Source organism: Bufo gargarizans, chromosome 2, assembly GCF_014858855.1.
Source record: "Bufo gargarizans isolate SCDJY-AF-19 chromosome 2, ASM1485885v1, whole genome shotgun sequence".
NCBI classification, from domain to species: Eukaryota; Metazoa; Chordata; class Amphibia; order Anura; family Bufonidae; genus Bufo; species Bufo gargarizans.
This window is the reverse complement of record NC_058081.1, coordinates 519,738,255-519,760,877: the sequence shown is the minus strand read 5'-3', so window position 1 is coordinate 519,760,877 and position 22,623 is coordinate 519,738,255. Positions and strand designations below refer to the sequence as shown.

The window sequence follows — 22,623 nt, the reverse complement described above, 5'->3', positions numbered from 1 at the left end:
AACTTGTCCTGTCTGTGGAAAATGCAAATAGCTCACATCCGTTAAAAAAATGAAATCTGAGGCCTTACATTGAAGTCTGTGCTATAAATGTCACCTGTAACTTGCAATCTGTCACCTGATCCTGCAGGTTTGGATTCTGTGGGTTTCTTATGATGTGACTGTGCAGTCTTGGGGTGGCTCACCCTGTGTAGTCCTAGCTGGCAGAGGAGTAACCCTCATTAATAAATTTCTCAGAAGTCACCCGGGCAGCTTTTCCTGTTCTGCAGTTTCAGTAGATTTTACCGTGACAGCATTTTGGGATGGGGCTGCACCCGTGGGGTAAAGCTCACAGGTCACCAAGGAGCTACCTGGCTGTATACAAGAAAAATAGCTTCAAGAGGTTCCGAAGGAGCTGGGGTGTGTCTGTCTCCTTTTAGGGGGGTGGGGGGGTCATCATATCCCTAACTATTGGGACGGAGAAGAGGGTATGTGGTGATGGTGAAATCTACTTAGTTGTTTGTAGTTTATTATGTGTGCATGTATGCAGCAGAGCTGTAGTGTAAAGCATGGGGGAGACAGCAGTGTATATTGGACTATCGTAGCCTCCACTAAACAATGCAGCTAAGTTGGAGTCCCTTGTCATGGCTGTGCCCTCATGGAGCAGAACTGCAGTGTAAAGCATTTCTGATGAGATAGCAGGTGGGTATTGGCCTACCGCTTACTCCAACAGACAGTGCAGGTAAGCTGGAGTCTTGTAGCTTTGACCTGATGGAGCCTAGGTAAAAAGTAGGTGACCTAAGCTTCACTTATGGGGTTGTGCCCATGTCCCTGGTCCATTGGCCTGTACCCTCAGCTCTTGGAGATGAGTTACAGTAACGTATTCCACAATAATGGTTTATTTTCTTCATTTTCGTCTTGCGCAGCGGGGTCGTTAAGCCGCGCCTGGGGCGATTGGATGGTTGCAGTGTAAACATTTCCTGGCTCAGCCGAGTCTGACTGAGCGGTGGCCACCGATATGCTGCCTGGTTTCTGACTGTCAGCAGGTTCCTCCCGATGACAATACGCTTGATTAGTATCACAGGGGACCGGCCATAAAACCGGATGAAACGTGCGGGGTTTTGTTTTCCCGTTCAGCTGATATTTAATAAGGGATTTGTGTTCTGTCGCTGCAGATTGAAGGTTTACCAGAGTCGTCTCTCGGAGGGAAATCAAGAGTCATTAGAGCTTTCATCTGGTTAATTTTAATTTAAATGTTGGCTTGCTTCACCTTGTACTTACTGTTTCTTTTATTTTATTTTGTGGATCATGTCCTCTACTCCAGTCACAGCCAAAGCTGCGTTTAGAGGTATAGTAGCAAGTAGCTACGCCTTGCTGGTGCAGATGTAATATTTCTGACAGCTAATAGTAAATCATGGTCGCAATGCAACTTGCCCTCTGGTAACTGTGGGCAGCATAGGGCACTGTGGGAGTGCTGACCATGCGCCAGCAGTCCTCCAGAGCGGAGAGCCATGCTTAATGTCATCTCCTTCTTTTACCCCAAGATTCCCTCTTCTTCTTTTTTTTTTTTTTTCTTTTTTTTTTTATAAGGGGGTTATCTACAGTGGGCAGTTTAGTGACTCCGCTGGGGTGGGGGAGGACTAAAGAACAGTTGCTGCTTTTCCATATAGCATAATGACCATCTCTTCCACCGCCGCCTCTGTACTTTATTTTGGTTTTTTTGCTCTGACGTTTCCCCCGATCATCTGTAGTGACCTCAGCCTGGATGGATGTTTCCAGGCATTAGTCTTGCGTTTCCCAGACGCAGGATATTACTCCACAACAGTTGCCCCATAGTCATAGACTTCAGCTGCTGCCCACTGTGCGCTGGGTCACGGGCTCCTTATCCAGTGCTGCTCTAGGGTGAATGACCCAAATCTTCTGGCTACTTCTTACACTCGCGTTTGGTGCAGATATTACAACCGCATGCATCGTCATGAACGGATCCGTTTGTATTATCTGTAACATAGCCAAACGGATCCATCTTGAACACCATTGAAAGCCGGTGGGGGACAGATTCGTTTTCTATTGTGTCATAGAAAACGGATCCGTCCCCATTGACTTACATTGTGTGTCAGGACGGACGTTTGGCTCGGTTTCGTCAAGCGGGCACCAAAACGCTGCAAGCAGTGTTTTGGTGTCTGCCTCCAAAGCGGAATGGAGACGGAACGGAGGCAAACTGATGCATTCTGAGCGGATCCTTAATCATTCAGAATGCATTGGGGCTAAACTGATCTGTTTTGGACCGCTTGTGAGAGCCCTGAACGGATCTCGCAAACGGAAAGCCAAAACGGCAGTGTGAAAGTAGCCAAAGGGAGTCTGTCACCAGAATTACATAGCGCTGTAGCATGTTTTGTTGTTCACCAGGGCCAAAAAACGCTGTTTTATTCATGTTAATGAGGGCTCTTAAGTGCCCAGGGGCGGCGTTTGCGCTGTAAGTGCCCCGGCCGCTCTGCCGCCTTCTCACATATTTTGCCCACCCTGTATGCCTCTGCATCCAGCCCTGCTCATAAGTGTATGTGGCCCAGAGCTCCGGCTGGGATAGTGCAATGAGCAGATTGCTGGCAGCGCAGAATAGTTATGTGGATATTTTACGGTGACAGGTTGCGTGTGATTCTGCTCGTTTCCATCTCTGGCTGGCAGGGCAGCGTCTCCCTTGCCAGCAGGTAAGCATTTCCTCGGATGTTGCTGCCTCCCCTGATAATAAATCATCTACAACAAACTGATCTCCAGGGAGCGGTCAACCAGGGACTTCATCTGCACGGGGAATTGGGGGGCCACCTAATTATCTAACATGACCTGATGGGCTGCACCCTGGACGTTGTTGTCCTCGGCGTGCTGACTGCACACTGGATACGGAGCTCAGTCTATGGAGGAGCCGATCATCTGAGTCTTGGACCACACTGTCGCTATAGTAGCTACATGCTGTACTTTTTCTTTTTATGCACATGCAACTAGCGTGATGGACCAACTTCTATACGTAATGCCTATTGAATGCCATATTGTGCATTATACATGATCTTGAGGGTGGGGGGCGGTTAGTTAAGCAGTAAGTGCCCGTTTCCTCCTCAATTATTTCTTGGGCCCTGCCCTGCTGTGCCAGTTGGCTAATCCAGCCCTCAGCGTCTTTCCTGGTTAATGCTGAGCCCCTAATTTGCATATTAAGCTGTTGATTGAGAAGCGCGCGCCCCCCTTTACCTGGCAATACACACCGTCTCGCTCTGTATTTTCTTGCCAGCTCATCAGAATCGCCTTGAGGTTAGGGCTCAGACCAACAGCCTGGTACCAGCCCTGGCACAGCTGTGTGCAGTCACTGAATCCTCTACAGACTTCTGTATGGAGCTGAAGAGTTTACAAGCGGCACAGAGATTGTGTTTTGGTGTGTGGTTGTGTGCTTTTTTTTTTTTTTTTCTCTTCAAAGTTGAATTTCAACTCCTGTCTCCTGTGCCCCTTTAGTGGGGGTCTGGTGGAGAATGTGAAGGTCCTGCCCCTGTCCTCAGTTGAGAGGTGCACTTGCAGAGGTAAGGTCTCGTGCAGCTGCTATAGCCCCCCCTCCTCCCCAAATCCTCCATTAATCTGATTAGTCTGAAGAATTCCACACACCCAAAAAAAGGCTCTTCTGTAGGCAAGTCCTTCTCTGTGTGTGTGTGTGTGTGTGTGTGTGTGTGTGTGTGTATCTCAATCAAATGTTTTCTTTTCTTTTTTCTTGTTACATCTATTTTCAATAGACTTTGCACACAAAGCTTGCTGGTCAGCTTTCCCAGACTGCCACGGACTGACTCGCCATAGACCCTACAGGGAAACTTCCTGCTGGGCTTATTGCTCGGGGGCCACTTGGGCCCTCCTCACGGTTGCAATTAATGCTAGGCGAATCCGGTATTATGCACCTGGCTGCTGGTGGCCTACGGAATTCAACTTTATCGCTGTCCTCAGGATGGTGACACAGTTGAATACTGCGTTGGGGGCAGCGGTATTTTGTGCTGCACTCACTTTGGACCCGCCTACAATATGTGGCCACTTTTAGATTTTATTTTATTTTTTCCCAGGGCCACATTAAGTTCCCAGTCTGCTCCTGCAGACTGCTGAACCGTTTTAGCAATTGTCACTACATTATTGGGTATCTGTAGGGGCAGCCATCTTGTCACCCAACTTTCCCAGTTTCAGATGTAACCAAGAAACACTTGGCGTATAATCAGTAACCTGTAAAACGGGAACAACTCAGACTTGAAGGGGTATTCCGGTTAGTTAAAGTTCTCCTCTATCCACAGGTTGGGGGATAATTATTAGATCGGTGGTGGTCCTACCGCTGGGACCCCCACCGATCACAAGAATGGGATCAATCTGATACTTATCCTCTGTCCTGTGGATAGGGGATAACTTTATCCAACCAGAACACCTCTTTAACTTTTCTGGGGATCTACAGCTCCAAATAAATTTGTTTTAATAAGATGATGTTCTCCTTTAAGAGACCTTGCCCGAGTCGGGGTAGGTCTTATCAGATTCTCCAGCACTTGATGAATTAATAACTTTTATGATGCATTTGGCAGATATTAGCTGTGCAGGCAGGCAGTGCCACTCTCTTCTGCGCAGGTTGTCAGTCAGCTCACAATGTCGCAGGGCTCCGCACACAATAGTAATCCATTCGGCTTTTGTACTGTTGTCATGTTTTTGGGGTTCAGTGACGTGAAGGATGAATATTCAGTTCCTTTTTTTTTTTCTTCTCTATATGCAGATCTTTTGTGCAACGCTGGGCATTCGTCCAGCATAAAGAACACTGAAGTGGGACCCCCACATCCCATGAACACACAAGAGGAGGAGGGGAGCAGCGCCTTTCCTGAGTCCGTCCTGAGGCTGCGTAGAGGACACATGCCAGTCACCTCCGAGGGCACCAACTCCCAACATGACCAGTGTGATGATATGTGCGCCCTTCTGGCTGACCCCCCTCCATGCCCTGCCCAGGAGAATGTAAGTTGCTGCGCCTTAAATGAATACTCTGACAGACAAGGGAGTATTACCATAGGGGTGTGGGCATTTAAAGGGCCAGTGAGTCGTATAATTGTGTGGGAGCATTATAAGAGGAGCAGCCGGTTATTATTGCATCAGAGAACAATGTTTAGAGGGTTTGGTTTGTCTCTGACCATTATTAGTAGGGTGAAGGTCTGGCACCTACTCATCACAATATGTCCTTCTTCCTGTAAACATGAGATCATCTGATTAATGACAAGGGCGGAGAATGTTGATCCTGTGGCGGAAGGATCTCCAGCAGCACAGAGTATGTCAGGGGAGGAATGTACTGATCATGGTGGAGGCAGCGACGGCTCCTTGTGATGGTTTTAGTGGTGACTGTAAGACTGACTTCCAGAGAAATGTGAATATTGTGATTGTGAAATCTGCCTCCATTGGTTGTTGGGTTCTCAGTTTTGTATAAGTCCCTTATATTTAAATTGGTTTTCTGGGTTCACATTATTCATGGTACGCAATATCCGATACTCTTCTGCCACTAAGTAGAACTTTGTGTGAACAATAAAGAGGCCATAGCGCTGCAGCCCATTTAAAGGGATTCTTTCAGCTAGTTTTAGCCTATAGAGCTTTGTACATGCGCTGCTAGATCACCACTAGAACGTCCACAATATACATTTCACATAGCTCTGAGTGCTTAATAAAAAAACGATTATATATATATATATATATATATATATATATATATATATATATATATATATATATATATATATATACAGGGAGTGCAGAAATATTAGGCAAATGAGTATTTTGACCACATCATCCTCTTTATGCATGTTGTCTTACTCCAAGCTGTATAGGCTCGAAAGCCTACTACCAATTAAGCATATTAGGTGATGTGCATCTCTGTAATGAGAAGGGGTGTGGTCTAATGACATCAACACCCTATATCAGGTGTGCATAATTATTAGGCAACTTCCTTTCCTTTGGCAAAATGGGTCAAAATAAGGACTTGACAGGCTCAGAAAAGTCAAAAATGGTGAGATATCTTGCAGAGGGATGCAGCACTCTTAAAATTGCAAAGCTTCTGAAGCGTGATCATCGAACAATCAAGCGTTTCATTCAAAATAGTCAACAGGGTCGCAAGAAGCGTGTGCAGTACTCAGAGACATGGCCAAGGTAAGAAAGGCTGAAAGACGACCACCACTGAACAAGACACACAAGCTGAAACGTCAAGACTGGGCCAAGAAATATCTCAAGACTGATTTTTCTAAGGTTTTATGGACTGATGAAATGAGAGTGAGTCTTGATGGGCCAGATGGCTGGATTGGTAAAGGGCAGAGAGCTCCAGTCCGACTCAGACGCCAGCAAGGTGGAGGTGGAGTACTGGTTTGGGCTGGTATCATCAAAGATGAGCTTGTGGGGCCTTTTTGGGTTGAGGATGGAGTCAAGCTCAACTCCCAGTCCTACTGCCAGTTTCTGGAAGACACCTTCTTCAAGCAGTGGTACAGGAAGAAGTCTGCATCCTTCAAGAAAAAACATGATTTTCATGCAGGACAATGCTCCATCACACGCGTCCAAGTACTCCACAGCGTGGCTGGCAAGAAAGGGTATAAAAGAAGAAAATCTAATGACATGGCCTCCTTGTTCACCTGATCTGAACCCCATTGAGAACCTGTGGTCCATCATCAAATGTGAGATTTACAAGGAGGGAAAACAGTACACCTCTCTGAACAGTGTCTGGGAGGCTGTGGTTGCTGCTGCACGCAATGTTGATGGTGAACAGATCAAAACACTGACAGAATCCATGGATGGCAGGCTTTTGAGTGTCCTTGCAAAGAAAGGTGGCTATATTGGTCACTGATTTGTTTTTGTTTTTGAATGTCAGAAATGTATATTTGTGAATGTTGAGATGTTATATTGGTTTCACTGCTAAAAATAAATAATTGAAATGGGTATATATTAGTTTTTTGTTAAGTTGCCTAATAATTATGCACAGTAATAGTCACCTGCACACACAGATATCCCCCTAAAATAGCTAAAACTAAAAAAGACTTCCAAAAATATTCAGCTTTGATATTAATGAGGTTTTTTTGGATTCATTGAGAACATGGTTGTTGTTCAATAATAAAATTAATCCTCAAAAATACAACTTGCCTAATAATTCTGCACTCCCTGTGTGTGTGTATGTATGTATATATATATTATAGTGCAAATTAGGTTAGTAAGGAGCCCAAGGGGCTGTTAGACATTTCAGGAGCCCAGCACCAGCCCCCGTATATCCTCTGAATCTCCTTGTTCCCCCAACGTCACAGAGTGCCGTAATCTCACGCATGCACGAGTATACGGCGCATGTCAGTGCTGGCATTAGCCTCCGGGAACAAACTGCGCATGCGCTAGCTGGCATGCGCAATATTACAGTGCTCTAACTGTGTGACATCAGGGGAGCAAAGAGAAGATTCGGAAGATGCTGGGCATGGCTGGGCTTTTTTTTTTTTTTTTTTTTTTTTTGGACTGAATAAAAGCACTCAGAGCTATGGGAAATGTATATTGTGGATGTGCTAGTGGTCATCTATCAGCGCGTGTACACAGCTCTATAGAGAGTCGGAGCCCCACCAATCTAATGTTGATGGCCAATTCTGAGGATAGGCCATCAAAATTGTAAACTTGGAAACCTTCCTTTTAAGAAGCTTCAGTTGCCAGTCTCTTGTGAGTTTTGGTTTCCTTCTATTCTGGTTCAGTAAAGGCGAACGCTTGTTCCAGATCCTCAGCCCATGTAAAGATGCCACAGATCACCTGATGGGAGCCAAACTCTCCATCAGTTGAATTAATCGTTTATGCGGAGACCTCAGCCATTGTTTCTGGGCGGCAGAACAGCCATCTCCTGGCCAAAAACAATGAATTTGTATGAGGATCATCCCTATACTGTTGAGGTGATCGCTGCATGTCAATGTAGCTCATTCCTTCACTGACGAGCAGGCAATTATCGGGAACCTTCCTTCCTGATAATTTTCTGCACACAGGTGCTTTTGAGCGTTAAAAATGTAAGGCTGCTGGATCTGGGTGAGAGGTACCTTGTGTGGTCAGCTGTCTCCCTGGCGTTCACTTATGTGTCACCCGTTCTCTCTACTTGTTAGTATGACTCTATAAACTTTGTGCCACGAGCCGCTTCCTTATTCTGCGCACTGAAAGGTTACTGCTGCAAACTTCCATCTCTTGTCTGTGGCGAATTTCTGAGAATTGTGTGCCATAAAAATGTATACTCTGAACTGCAAGGTCAGTGTTCGCTCAGTGATTAGATCAGTTTTGCTATTCTGTGTCTTGGCTGAAGAACAGACCAAACGCTGACTATGTGAAACTGGCCTGATGAGGCCTCTTGCACACGACCGTATGGTTTTGTAGTCCGTTTTAAACTGATCCGTGTTTTCGTATGTGATCCGTTTTTGGCAGATTGGAAACTAAAGCATGTCATATGCAGTATACAGTAATTGCATAGAAAAACTGGGCTGGACATAAAATTTTCAACAGAAGTTTCCGCAAAAACGGAACGTATACGGATGCAATCCGCAGTATTAGTATTTCAGGGTACGACCACATGGCTCAGTCGTGTAGTGACTAATTAGGAAGCACTGTATAGTCAGTCTGGATGGTTAATGGCTGTTCAGCACCTGCAATACCGCGTTCCCATTGAAGGCTCATACACACGCCCGTATGTATTTTACCATGCGCAAAAAATGCGGATCACGTCTGTGTGCATTCCGTATTTTGCAGAACGGAACAGCTGGCCCCTAATAGAACAGTGCTATACTTAATAATAGGACATGTTCTAGCTTTTGGCGGAACAGAAATACGGACAGACGGAAACGGCATGCACACATTATTTTTGCCTACTCATTGAAATGAATGGTTCCGCATACGGTCTGCAAAAAAAAAAAAAAAGGAACAGACACAGAAAGAAAATACATTTGTGTGCATGAGTCCTAATGCTGCAGACCGACTAAACAGTTTGGTCCTAATAAGCTTAATTGGAGCCCGCTGTGCGGTACTCAGCCGCATCACAGCCACAACACTACCGCGCTGTGTAGTCGTTCACGAAGAGGTCACAGCCTGCAAAGTGCATCATTGGAGGAACAGGTTCTACCCAACCGCACAGGAGTGGAAGGAGCAGGGTCCTCTAGCAGCACTGTCAGGAAAGTAGTGGGGCACCTTGCGGGAGGCAGGGACCTGTCCGCTCCTGTTGTTGTATTGGGATAAAGAACTGTTTTTAAAGGGACTGCAATATAAAATGCATCCTGTAGAGATGATGGCGTTAATCGTCCTTCTGCGTCCAGTTCTGCACAGATTAAAATCTTCCAAGCACTTTACAATCCAATTAATCCAGATTACCGTCTGGGCTCGCCTGCAGCTTCTATGACCTGATCACAGTAAACTTGTAAACTTCTTTTGCTTGTGTGGACAGTTTATAAATGGCGCTCCCTGGAGCCCGTGCACTGTCCTGTCATTCTAGCCTGGCGACGCTGCAGCCTCGGGGTAGAACTGAGCTTGTGTCTTTTATTAGGCCTTACAAAGGAGGACGTGTGCGGAGAGCGAGCCTGCAGCCCCCTGAGCAGCGGCAGGAACCTGGCAGCAGTCTGCAACACACAAAGGCTGCCGTGTTCACACCCCAACCTCCAAATACATGAAATCGGAGGATTACTCCATCCAGATCACACCACCCTCACTCCCTACTATTGTTTACCTCCAGAAAATCTGGCATTCATAAGATCCAACCCAGGGTGTGATGCTCCTTTAACCCCTCCAACTCACGAGGCATTACACAAATCTCATGTACACTTTGTGGATTGATCTGCAGCAAAACCACATCTAATCCACACCGAAAGCTGCTGTTAGAACTGGGTATGCTGCAGAAATACGCACGGAAATTCGTGCAGATCTTGTATACGCTCACCCACGCGTATATATTGCAGTTACCATTGGGGCTCTTTCAGACAGGCAATTTTCCACATCCTTGTGCTGTTGAGACGTTTAATGGACAGCTCCCGGACTGAACGCTGACCTGATATAGGCTACCTTCACACTAGCGTTCGGGTGTCCGCTTGTGAACTCCGTTTGAAGGCTCTCACCAGCGGCCCCGAACGCATCCGTCCAGCACTAATGCATTCTGAGTGGACGCGGATCCGCTCAGAATGCAGCGTTCAGCCTCCGCTCCGCTCAGCAGGCGGACACCTGAACGCTGCTTGCAGCGTTCGGGTGTCCGCCTGGCCGTGCGGAGGCGTGCGGATCCGTCCAGACTTACAATGTAAGTCAATGGAGACGGATCCGTTTGAAGATGACACACTATGGCTCAATCTTCAAACGGATCCGTCCCCCATTGACTTTCAATGTAAAAGTCTGGACGGATCCGTTCAGGCTACTTTCACACTTAGAATTTTTTTTTACAATATAATGCAGACGGATCCGTTCTGAACGCAAGTGTGAAAGTAGCCATAGTCTGTTGGCCAATTCACAAGTCCAATTTTTTTAAATAATTTTTTCTTTTTTCTTTTTCCCCTTCATGGATCATTGGTTTGTGCAGAGAAAATGCAGCATTAAATGTTTTGTTCCGATCTTCAGTGGATCCGTGTAAAAGAAAGTGATTTATGTACTTTATAAACGGACGACATGCTGATGTCAGATGGATGGAAAAAATGGACAAAGTCCAGTTAAAAAAAATAAAAAATTCAACACTCATGGAAAATCATTAGCTTCTAGTGTACAGAACCCAGATGGGCCCCTCAGGTGGTTCTGCAGTGCAAGAGCCAGCTGTAAAAATATTCATGGACTCTTGGCGCTTATGAACTGATATTTGAAACTGGAGTTCCCCTTCATTGGGGAACTATGGGATCTGTGTTCCCCTCCCCATATAGTAACATAGTTTATAAGGCTGAAAAAAAGACCTCTGTCCATCCAGTTTGGCCTGTTATCCTGCAAGTTGATCCAGAGGAAGGCAAAAAAGAAAACTGAGGTAGAAGCCAATTTTCCTCATTTTAGGGGGAAAAATTCCTTCCCGACTCCAATCGGGCAATCAGAATAACTCCCTGGATCAACGACCCATCTCTAGTAGCTATAGCCTGTAATATTATTACACTCCATACTCTTTTAGTGAACTCCCCATCACTACCTCCTCAGGCAGAGAGTTCCATAGTCTCACTGCTATTACCGTAAAGAATCCTCTTCTGTGTTTGTGTACAAACCTTCTTTCCTCCAGACTCAGAGGATGTCCCCTCGTCACAGTCACAGTCCTGGGGATAAATAGATGATGGGAGAGATCTCTGTAGTGACCCTACTGTAGTCTCCTACCCCCCCACCTTTTCTAGTTTATTACTTTAGTTGCCCACCTCTGAACCCTCTCCAGCTCTGCTATGTCTGCCTTGTTCACAGGAGCCCAGAACTGTACACAGTACTCCATGTGTGGTCTGACTAGTGATTTGTAAAGTGGTAGGACTATGTTCTCATCACGGGCATCTATGTCCCTTTTTTATACATTTTTATTGTTAATTTACTGCATAACATCAGGGTACGCAGACCCTATAAGGCTACATGCACATAACGGTGAAAAAAAAAAACGTCCGTTAAAAACAGACACACTTTCAGTTTTTCATTACCATTTTGCATCAGTGTGTGCATTTGTTTTCTGGCTGTGTGTCAGTTTTTAATGTCACTTTTGCATCAGTTTTTCATGTCCGTTAAAAACGGACATGAACATCGGAAGAATTTGATTGTCAGTTATTTCTAGACCTACCCTTCTGAGAACACCCACAGGATGATAGACCCCCAGCTAAAATAATGTCCCCGGTAGTGTAGGAATTTTAATAATATTTTATTTATATATATATATATATATATATATATATATATATATATATATATATATATATATATATATATATATATATATATATATAATATTAAAAAAAATTCGCTTTAATAATGCCACTGATGTAGTCTCCCATCTTAAATAATGTCCCACATAGTGTAGGAATTATATATTATTATTTTTTTTTATGTCCCCAGCTTTAATAATTCCCCCAACGTAGGGCCCCATCTTAAATAATTTCCCGCCTGGTATAAATAATGGCCCACTTTTTTTTTTTTTTTAAACTTTCTCCTTATCCACTTGCTCGCACTGCAGCATTCTTTTTTTGACAGAACTGGACCTGCCAAAGGTGCGCGATGGCGTTACTGTGTGCTCCCACATGGTTACGTCACCACGCATATCGCCGGTCCTGCTCAATGAAGAGGCTGCATTTTCCTGGTAGACCCTGTGGGGGATCTACCAGGAAATTGCTCCTCCATCTCCCAGGGCTTTCAAGGGCAGGTGAAGGTGACCTTGTCCTGCATACTAATTAGTCGCAACTCCCATCATCCAGAGGTGAATCACTTCTACTCCATAGCCTGGGCAAGTAATTATTTTGGCCCTTCCTCGCTTGCTTATCTCACCTTTCACTGTGCATTGTATTAAAGGGGACCTTTCACTGCTCCTGACATTTCTGTTTTATTATCTTCATGCATTTCCCATGTCATAACTATTCTGGAACATCTATTCTTATGTCTGTATGTTGTGCCGTTCCTGTATTATTTCTACTAGAAGTAGAATTAGGAGAAAGAATCGCTATTAGCCTTCAGTAAGAGTACAGAGGGGAGGTAACCAGTTGGGGGGGGGGGGGGGGGGTGTACCTGCACAATCTGAAAAGGGCAGCACTGATTGGATAGTCAGTCTGTGCAGGTACACACCCCCAACATGTTACCTCCCCTCTGTACCCTTACTGCAGACTGCTAGCAATTCTTTCATCACTTCTAGTAGAAATAATACAGGAATGGCACAGCATACAGACATAAGAATAGATGTTCCAGAATCGTTAATACATGGGGAATGCATGTAGCCATTAAAACGGACATGTCCGGAACGCTGAAAGGTCCTCTTTAAGTAACAAGACCTGACTTTTGTCCGCGTGATACACGACATACTGGCTTCTGTTATCTGACAATTGTCACGCGCTGATCTCATCAGGCATGGTGCCCACTGGATTTTTCCATTTCTGGGCACAAGTAAAAGGGCTCTATTTATGTCTGAGCTGTCATGAGAGAGAGGACAAAATGTGACCACTTCTTATCTGCTTAGCATTTTATATAATATATGAACCAGTCAGATCGACACAAGGAACCTGGTCACCACGCTCGAGCCTGGCACAGTGTTTCTCCCAGCATTACTGGCCTTGTCCGCCAAAATCTTTCCTTGCCAAATTCTCAAGACTGTGGGTGTGACAGAAGATAATCTGAAACTTGTGATTGTGGTTAAAGTCCAGGGGTGACCTGCTGCGCTTTATTATTGTAAATCTCATTTATTGACCCTGGCAGTGCCTGGACCTTACACATCTATTGAACCTATGGGGGTCTTGGAAGTCCATCTGCACTGATACATTGTAACAAATGTCCCCCTTGCTTTTTAATATTTCTTTGGATGCGCTTCTTGGTCAGCGGTCGTTAGAATTTACTTTGCCGATGTCTTTTTAATCAGATATCCAGAAGGTGAAACTGCCCCCAGACTCTGCAGGACCTCATGGATATAGGGAATCTCTCAGGTTACACCATCAACCTGGACACATCTGAAGCTATGCTCCTTAGGAGCCTGGCAAGAGGGTGATGGACCACCGCCTGTACTTTTCAAATGTAGACTCGCAAGTCCCTCTCTAATTTGGGAGCGAGAGTTGCCAAATCACATTCTAATATCGTGCCCTATATATGTGCATTGGAGGACATCTTGGCAAGTTGACACTATCTTCCCTTGTCATATGTGGGTAGTCCTTTATATATTACAATCGCTGCCAATTTACTTTGCCCACGGGATGAGAAAAAGGTACATTTTCTTAGTCACATTCTTATTTGGAAAGGTCGTCGCCCTAGAATCCCCAATAACATCTTGCAGCACCCTAGATTAAATGTCGGGCTGAATTTCCCAAACCTTACAGCCTATAACATTGCGGTGCTGATGAGTGGCCGCGAGCACTGAGGGAAGGGGGAGCCAAGCTAAACTTCTGCACCAGGGCACATGAGCCTTTAGCTACGCCGCTGGGTGATGGATCAGGATTATAGGGGGGATGCTTTAACACCTCAAAACAACGTTTTTGCAGTGTGGGCAGCGCAAGTCAAATTGGGGCGGCCATTGTTTCTTGTACTGCAGCCACAGTTGGACTGACGGAACTCGTTCAAACCTGCACAGCAACGATTGAGTAGATTATGCTTAAAAATGATGTGTATTTTCTGAAAGTTGAGTAAAGTAAAATCTACAGCCAGGGTGCGGATAATTTTTACTATATCTGTAGGCACCATGACAGTTCTGGGCATTTGTTAGGAGCACTTTGTCTACAGAGTTTACAGTTTCAGTTGATTTTCTTTTCTTTGCTGTTTCTCTCTCTTTTTGTCCCCAGCTTCCCTTCCTTGTTCTCTTAAAAACAATGGTCCTATGCATGTCATGAGACGCTGGAGTTGGATTGCATATAACATGTGGAGATCATATGTTGACCTTTTTGCATTTGAAATTTGTGGCATAACCTCGTAACTCCTTTTACTATCGTCCCTGAATGAAAACATTAAGGCTTCATGCACACGGCCATATGCATTTAGCAGTCCACAAACAGCAGATTCTCAATCTAGATACCGGCCATGTGCATTCGATGTAATATTATTTTTTTTTATTTTTTTTTCACTTGCTTCACTAGAATTGCCTATTCCTGTCCGCAAAACGGACAAGAATAGGACATGTTTCGCAATTTGCGCAACGGCCACACGGATGTAGACAGCACATGGATGACCTGTGTCTATGCTGATCTCTTTGTTGGTTCATGAATAGAATGCTAGAGCTATAGTGAAAACTGGCACACTCTTCTGTTGTTCTTGAGTGTGTGTTGCAACTCGGCAGAATACAGCAGTTCTGTAGACCTTTTTAAGGTCAGTTGAAGGCTAGGACTGAGGCCAGTTTGGGTAGAATTGCTTTGATTGTCCCCCCCCATCACATATGGATTTTCTTGGCGTCGCTTGTTTCGGTTTTGGGTGCTCCTTCCTCGGGGGTCAGGCCTCCTCCTTCCTGTGCACTTATGTATGTACAGACACTGCTGAACGAGCCAAGAACCGAATCTGCATTTTTATAACTGCCACAAAATTTCCTGCCTGGGACGCCTGCCGCGTGCTCATTTCTGCCACTAGTCTGTAGAATGAGGTCTTCTCATCGTCCTTCTGCACTGGATTCACCTCTACCAGTCAGACTTGGCAGTTTTGGCCTCTGCCTCCCTCAGCTCTTCACGTGTGCCATCTATAGGTTTTGTGGAGCTGTGCCAAGTGTAGCTGAAGGTGTTCTGTGCCACCAGCCCTGAATCACTGCAAAATGAAAAGATCTGCTTGCTGTGACTAAATGGAAAGCTCTTCTAGGCTGAAGGTAGTAGGTGGCAGCAGCACAATTCTCTCACTCTCACTCTCGGAGATGGCAGACTACGGTTGGATGCTTGGCCTGCTGTTCCATCAGATTAGGGAAACGGGACCCCCTGTTCTTGTGATTGATTGAGTTCCAGTGGTCGGACCACCGCCGATCAGTTAGTTCTCACCTCTCCTCTAGTTTCTGTGAAGAAGATTTCCGTGTAAAGAAGGATCCGCTGCCTGGAAACAATAATTCCCTGAGGAAGAGGAGTGATGGCTCTAGCAATGACTTGTCCACGTACAGAGGAGATGATTGCAGCATGTAGATGCAGCTCTCGCTTCCTCTGACAAACAGGACCATTAGGGTTTATGGTCCCTGATAATATTCCAGGATGTTTTATTGCGTGATTGTCAGCCTTCTTTGTAGCTTCATTAAGAACGCTATTCTGATTACACTTAAGTCTTGTGTGGGATTCTCATCGACCTTATTAACAACCTAGAAGTTAATGATTAATGGTACAGTAGCTAGGTAACTGGCCGGCTCGGACGGCGCTCCCGGGTCACCTGATATTGTACCGCTTTTATTTTTTACTGAATAGCTGGAGCACATGATATGACAGCATGAGGCTACAGTTGCCAGGATAGGATTCCAGCAGCCTCCTGAGGAGGACTTGGTGGTATCAAGTATTGAAGATCCTGTTCCCTGTTATGTAACATATTTAGAGAAATGCAGACAATTTTCAGGTTGGGTGTAAAAGGCACCCTAGTGACCTATATGTATGTGTGGACTTTGTTCATTAACCCCCTGCAACGACCTTGCCTTTTCGATATCTTTAGTAACCATATCTGTTAAGTAAATGAGTATGGGTGAGGAGTTTAACACTTAAACAGCCCAGCCAATCATAGAGGCATCAGTAACTCAGCTGATACTATAATACTGCCTCCTATCTACAAGAATATAACTACTATAATACTGCCTCCTATGTACAAGAATATAACTACTATAATACTGCCTCCTATGTACAAGAATATAACTACTATAATACTGCCCCCTATGTACTAGAATATAACTACTATAATACTGCCCCCTATGTACTAAAATATAACTACTATAATACTGCCCCCTATGTACAAGAATATAACTGCTATAATACTGCCCCCTATGTACTAGAATATAACTACTATAATACTGCCCCCTATGTACAAGAATATAACTACTATTGTAAAGCGCTGTGGAATAAGGTGGCGCTATATTAATATTATACTACTGCTCTTAATGTAAAAACATCATTACTATAATACTGCAAACAAAATACACCAGCTCCGATCTGGCACCGGATGGTGTGGAACCAGACCTTTATTGGAGCTTAACTACATATCCATGGTACAGACTGACACAAAGGAAAACCGCATTACGCTTTTCAGACACTTGGTGCGTCCCTAGTCATAATGTCTGTGCCAGTGAATGTGATGTAAAGCGCCAATAAAGATTCAAGAATTCTATTCTACTTTCTTGTCTGGGACTTTTCTTGTTTCCATTGTAATACTGCCTCCTATGTATAAGAATATAACTACTATAATACTGCCTCCTATGTATAAGAATATAACTACTATAATAGTGCCTCCTATGTATAAGAATATAACTACTATAATACTGCTTCCTATGTACAAGAATATAACTACTATAATTCTGCCTTCTTTGTACAGGAATATAGCTATCATAATACTGCGTTTCTATGGACAGCCATAGTTTGCATAACACTTAGAACATGGGTACTTTTCTATCTGCCCGGGTCATTTCCTCGATTAAACTGTGTTGTCTCTGGATCTTGGAGAGCTTGGATCTTTCTCTTTCCTCCTACGGTCTTCTTTGGGATGGTGTTGCTGTGTGCACTGGTTGATCTGATGTTGTGGTGGTTCAGTAGGTCTTGTCTATGATCTTGCACCATCTCCAATGTCCAGTGCATGGTCCGTTTGACAAGTAGTTCTCAGTTCTGGGCTCCAGGCATGGTGGGGATATTGCCTGGTGGCAGTGACATCACACTGGTCTGCAGCGATGAGGCGCCTCTGGGATTTCTCATCACAATTAGTTTTCCATGAAGATGTCTCTTTGCTCCTGGCTAATTGGGCACTTGGGGAAGTTGCTGGGTGATCCTTCAGCAGAGTCACGAGGCTACTTCTCCGTAAGACTACTTTCACGCTAGCATTTTCGCTGGATCCTGCAGGGTTCAACAAAAGCGCTTCCATTACTGATGATACAACCGTCTGCATCCATTATGAACGGATCCGGTTATATTATCTTTAACCTAGCCAAGACGGATCCGTCATGAACTCCATTGAAAGTCAATGGGGGACTGATTTTGTTTTCTATTGTCAAGAGAAAATGATCCGTCCCCATTGACTTGCATTGAGGGTCATGCTATCTTGCTCCACATCCCAGGACGGAAAGCAAACTACAACATGTTGCGGTTTGCTCTCCGGTCTGGGAACGCAACTAAACGGAACGGAATGCATTTTGGAGCATTACGTTCTGTTCAGTTCAGTTTTGTCCCCATTGACAATTAATCGGGACAAAACTGAAGCGTGTGTTTGTGTGTGTGTTTTTGTTTTTTATTGAGCCCCTGTGACGGATCTCAATACCGGAAAACCAAAACACTTGTGTGAAAGTAGCCTAAAACATGTTTGGCCTCGATTCGGATCCATCACATACTGATTTGCAGGATGGTGTGGCATGGTGAGAGTTGTAGTTCTGCACACAGGTTAGGGAACTCTGGGCTGGTCTACCTCTTTCATGCCCTGACCAAGCATGTGCAGCTCTGCCAGTCAGGGACCACCCATATGACGTCTTATTATAGTGGGGTTCCCTGCACACTAGTTGCTATAAGGCCTGTGGTAACGGATCCCCTCCTATAAGTGGCTGTTACCAGTGAGTGTGCCGCTGCTGGATATATTGGCATGTACGTGGTGTGTAGTCATCTGATGTCCCGGTGCCCTCTCCCCAGGACACGCACAGTATATCTACTTGTCCCTGATCTAAAATAAAATTATATATATATAATATATAATTTTTTTTCCTCCCCGTCTATTTACTGTTTGTGTGTCGTTAAGATATCGACAGTGCCCCACCTCCTTTAAAAGGGGACCTCCACAGCAGCCTGCCCCTTTAACAATGAGTTTCACAGCACCCCCCCTCCCTTGACATTGACCTCCTCATGGGCACAGCCCCCTGAATAGTGACCTGTACAGCACCCCACCCCTTAACACTGACCTCCATAGGGGACCGTCCCTTTATCTGTGACCTCCACTGTTCCCTGCCATCTTAACAGCACCTCCACAGCACCCGTCCCTTTAACAGTGACTGCCACAGCAGGTGCCCCTTTAATAGTGGCCCCTGTTGCCTTAACAGTGGCCTCCACAGTGCCCTGCCCCTTTAAGGCTAGGGCTACATGACGAATGTGTCGCGCTACATTTTGTCATACCAATTTCACGCAACAATTTTTATTAATTTTTTTTTAAAATATTTTTTTTATATATTTTTTGTGATAGGCCATGGTGTCGCACTGCGACTTGCTGGAAGTGCGACACGACAGTCGTAAAAATCCATCTAAGATGGATGCATGTAGCAGTGAATTTGTTCCCTATGTGTCGTGCGACTTATTGTCGTCGTGTAGCCCTAGCCTAAAGCTGACCTACAGCAGTGAAGAAAAATGGCTGGGTTGCTATGGAAACCGGCAGTAAAACTGTGTATGTGTAGACTAAGAGCCTGCAAGCTTCTATTGGCTGATAAGGGACATGTGACTGTGTGTATGGCAGTTGGGATATGAAGAGAGAGAGAGAGACTTACAGGCTTGTATTGGCTAATGCAGATCATTTTTTTTGGGGAATATCTCGGGAACGGTACATCCTAGAGAGCTGAAACCCAGTCTATAAACCTTCCCGGACACCTGATACCTGTGTGCCAAATTTGGTGAAGATCGGTCCAGTCATTTGGTAGCGCATAAAGAACAGACACAGCCATATACTGTATATTGGGTACAGCAGTGGCACACATATACATAGGGGACATTGGAGGAAGTGTGTGTGTGTGTGTGTGTGTGTGTGTGTGTATATATATATATATATATATATATATATACAGGTCCTTCTCCAAAAATTAGCATATTGTGATAAATTTTCTGTAATGTACTGATAAACATTAGACTTTCATATATTTTAGATTCATTACACACCAACTGAAGTAGTTCAAGCCTTTTATTGTTTTAATATTGATGATTTTGGCATACAGCTCATGAAAACCCCAAATTCCTATCTAAAAAAATTTGCATATCATGAAAAGGTTCTCTAAACGAGCTATTAACCTAATCATCTGAATCAACTAATTAACGCTAAACACCTGCAAAAGATTCCTGAGGCTTTTAAAAACTCCCAGCCTGGTTCATTACTCAAAACCGCAATCATGGGTAAGGCTACTTTCACACTAGCGTTCGATCGGATCCGATCATAATAATGCAGACGGAGGCTCCGTTCAGAACGGATCCGTCTGCATTATATGGGCATATAAAAGCTAAGTGTGAAAATAGCCTCGGACGGATCCGTCCAGACTTTCAATGTAAAGTCAATGGGGGACGGATCCGCTTGAAGATTGAGCCATATTGTGGCATCTTCAAACGGATCCGTCCCCATTGACTTACATTGTAAGTCTGGACGGATCTGCACGCCTCCGCACGGCCAGGCGGACACCCGAATGCTGCAAGCAGCGTTCAGCTGTCCGCGCGGAGGCGAGCGGAGCGGAGGCTGAACGCCGCCAGACTGATGCAGTCTGAGCGGATCCGCATCCATTCAGACTGCATCAGGGCTGGACGGAAGCGTTCGGGTCCGCTCGTGAGCCCCTTCAAACGGAGCTCACGAGCGGACAGCCGAGCGCTAGTGTGAAAGTAGCCTTAGACTGCCGACCTGACTGCTGTCCAGAAGGCCATCATTGACACCCTCAAGCAAGAGGGTAAGACACAAAGAAATTTCTGAACGAATAGGCTGTTCCCAGAGTGCTGTATCAAGGCACCTCAGTGGGAAGTCTGTGGGAAGGAAAAAGTGTGGCAGAAAACGCTGCACAACGAGAAGAGGTGACCGGACCCTGAGGAAGATTGTGGAGAAGGACCGATTCCAGACCTTGGGGGACCTGCGGAAGCAGTGGACTGAGTCTGGAGTAGAAACATCCAGAGCCACCGTGTACAGGCGTGTGCATGAAATGGGCTACAGGTGCCGCATTCCCCAGGTCAAGCCACTTTTGAACCAGAAACAGCGGCAGAAGCGCCTGACCTGGGCTACAGAGAAGCAGCACTGGACTGTTGCTCAGTGGTCCAAAGTACTTTTTTCGGATGAAAGCAAATTTTGCATGTCATTCGGAAATCAAGGTGCCAGATTCTGGAGGAAGACTGGGGAGAGGGAAAAGCCAAAATGCCTGAAGTCCAGTGTCAAGTACCCACAGTCAGTGATGGTCTGGGGTGCCATGTCAGCTGCTGGTGTTGGTCCACTGTGTTTTATCAAGGGCAGGGTCAATGCAGCTAGCTATCAGGAGATTTTGGAGCACTTCATGCTTCCATCTGCTGAAAAGCTTTATGGAGATGAAGATTTCATTTTTCAGCACGACCTGGAACCTGCTCACAGTGCCAAAACCACTGGTAAATGGTTTACTGACCATGGTATTACTGTGCTCAATTGGCCTGCCAACTCTCCTGACCTGAACCCCATAGAGAATCTGTGGGATATTGGGAAGAGAAAGTTGAGAGACGCAAGACCCAACACTCTGGATGAGCTTAAGGCCGCTATCGAAGCATCCTGGGCCTCCATAACACCTCAGCAGTGCCACAGGCTGATTGCCTCCATGCCACGCCGCATTGAAGCAGTCATTTCTGCAAAAGGATTCCCGACCAAGTATTGAGTGCATAACTGAACATAATTATTTGAAGGTTGACTTTTTTTTGTATTAAAAACACTTTTCTTATTGGTCGGATGAAATATGCTAATTTTTTTAGATAGGAATTTGGGGTTTTCATGAGCTGTATGCCAAAATCATCAATATTAAAACAATAAAAGGCTTGAACTACTTCAGTTGTGTGTAATGAATCTAAAATATATGAAAGTCTAATGTTTATCAGTACATTACAGAGAATAATGAACTTTATCACAATATGCTAATTTTTTTAGAAGGACCTGTATACACTCACACATTCACACATTCACACTCACACACACACACACACACACACACACACACACACACACACACATTCTGTGTGACCTTGCTGTAATTCTCTATAGATATTGGTGTGATTGCTGCATTCAGCGTGGAGGTTATGAACATTCCTCCGAGTACAGTCATCGGGCCGACCTTTGTACACAGTAACCTCTGTGTACATGGAGTGATCGTAACACCCATCCACCGCCACAACACAGGAGGCTCCCTCCCTGGTCATGTGGTTGTCTTGGCCTCCATCTCCTCTCCGTCACTTCATTGCAGCAATATAGGATGAAGAAACAACAGACTTTACACTGACCGGATACCAACACCAGGGTTATTCCCTTTACTAATTGACCTGAGGTTTGTGGCAAATGACCTGCAGGTGTTTTTATTTTATATATATTTTTTTTTTTTGTAGCTCCGGAGAAGTCTGCTCCTTTTTATATTCCCTGGTAGCAGTGTTGGGGCTTGTAGTTCACCAGAGGAAATATAGACTTTTCAGAAGCTGAATACAGGAACCAGCCCCATAGATGTAATGAGCAGCCCCCCCCCCAGATCATGAGAACAAGGGCACAGGACCGCCGCAGTGAAAGCATGTGCACTGCCACTTCATTGATTCTCTGTAGGACCGCAGGCGGTAGCCAAGTGCAAGTGCTTGGCTATTTCTGGTGGTCCCATAGAGATCTAATAGTCCCTGGTCCTGTGGAACAAGGATAACGTGATCTAGCCTGAATACCCCCTGAAGCAGTGGGGTGGCACTTCTAACGACCCATGACCCCAGACCATGATTCCTTACTTCCTGCCTTTCATCTCTTGTCATGTGCTTTCTACATAATCCACCACCTTATAATACTGAAGACCCTGTCTCCGGACAAGTCCATTTTATAGGCTTTTCTTAGCCTGTCCACAGCTGAGTAGTAAGACGCAGAAGCCACTCCTGCTGAAATATCAGTTGGGCG

At 45.0% G+C, this 22,623-nt stretch overlaps 1 protein-coding gene across 4 annotated transcripts in view; it reads left to right on the top strand.

The window, feature by feature from the left end:
- Positions 1 to 22,623, top strand: part of ADIPOR2 (adiponectin receptor 2) — a 41,724-nt gene that overhangs the window by 7,795 nt on the left and 11,306 nt on the right. For all 4 annotated transcript variants that reach the window (XM_044281378.1, XM_044281375.1, XM_044281377.1 and 1 more), the window contains one exon: positions 4,748 to 4,980. In XM_044281378.1, the coding sequence (XP_044137313.1) occupies positions 4,813 to 4,980 (168 nt within the window). In that variant the 5' untranslated portion in view covers positions 4,748 to 4,812. The remainder of the gene's footprint in view (positions 1 to 4,747; positions 4,981 to 22,623) is intronic.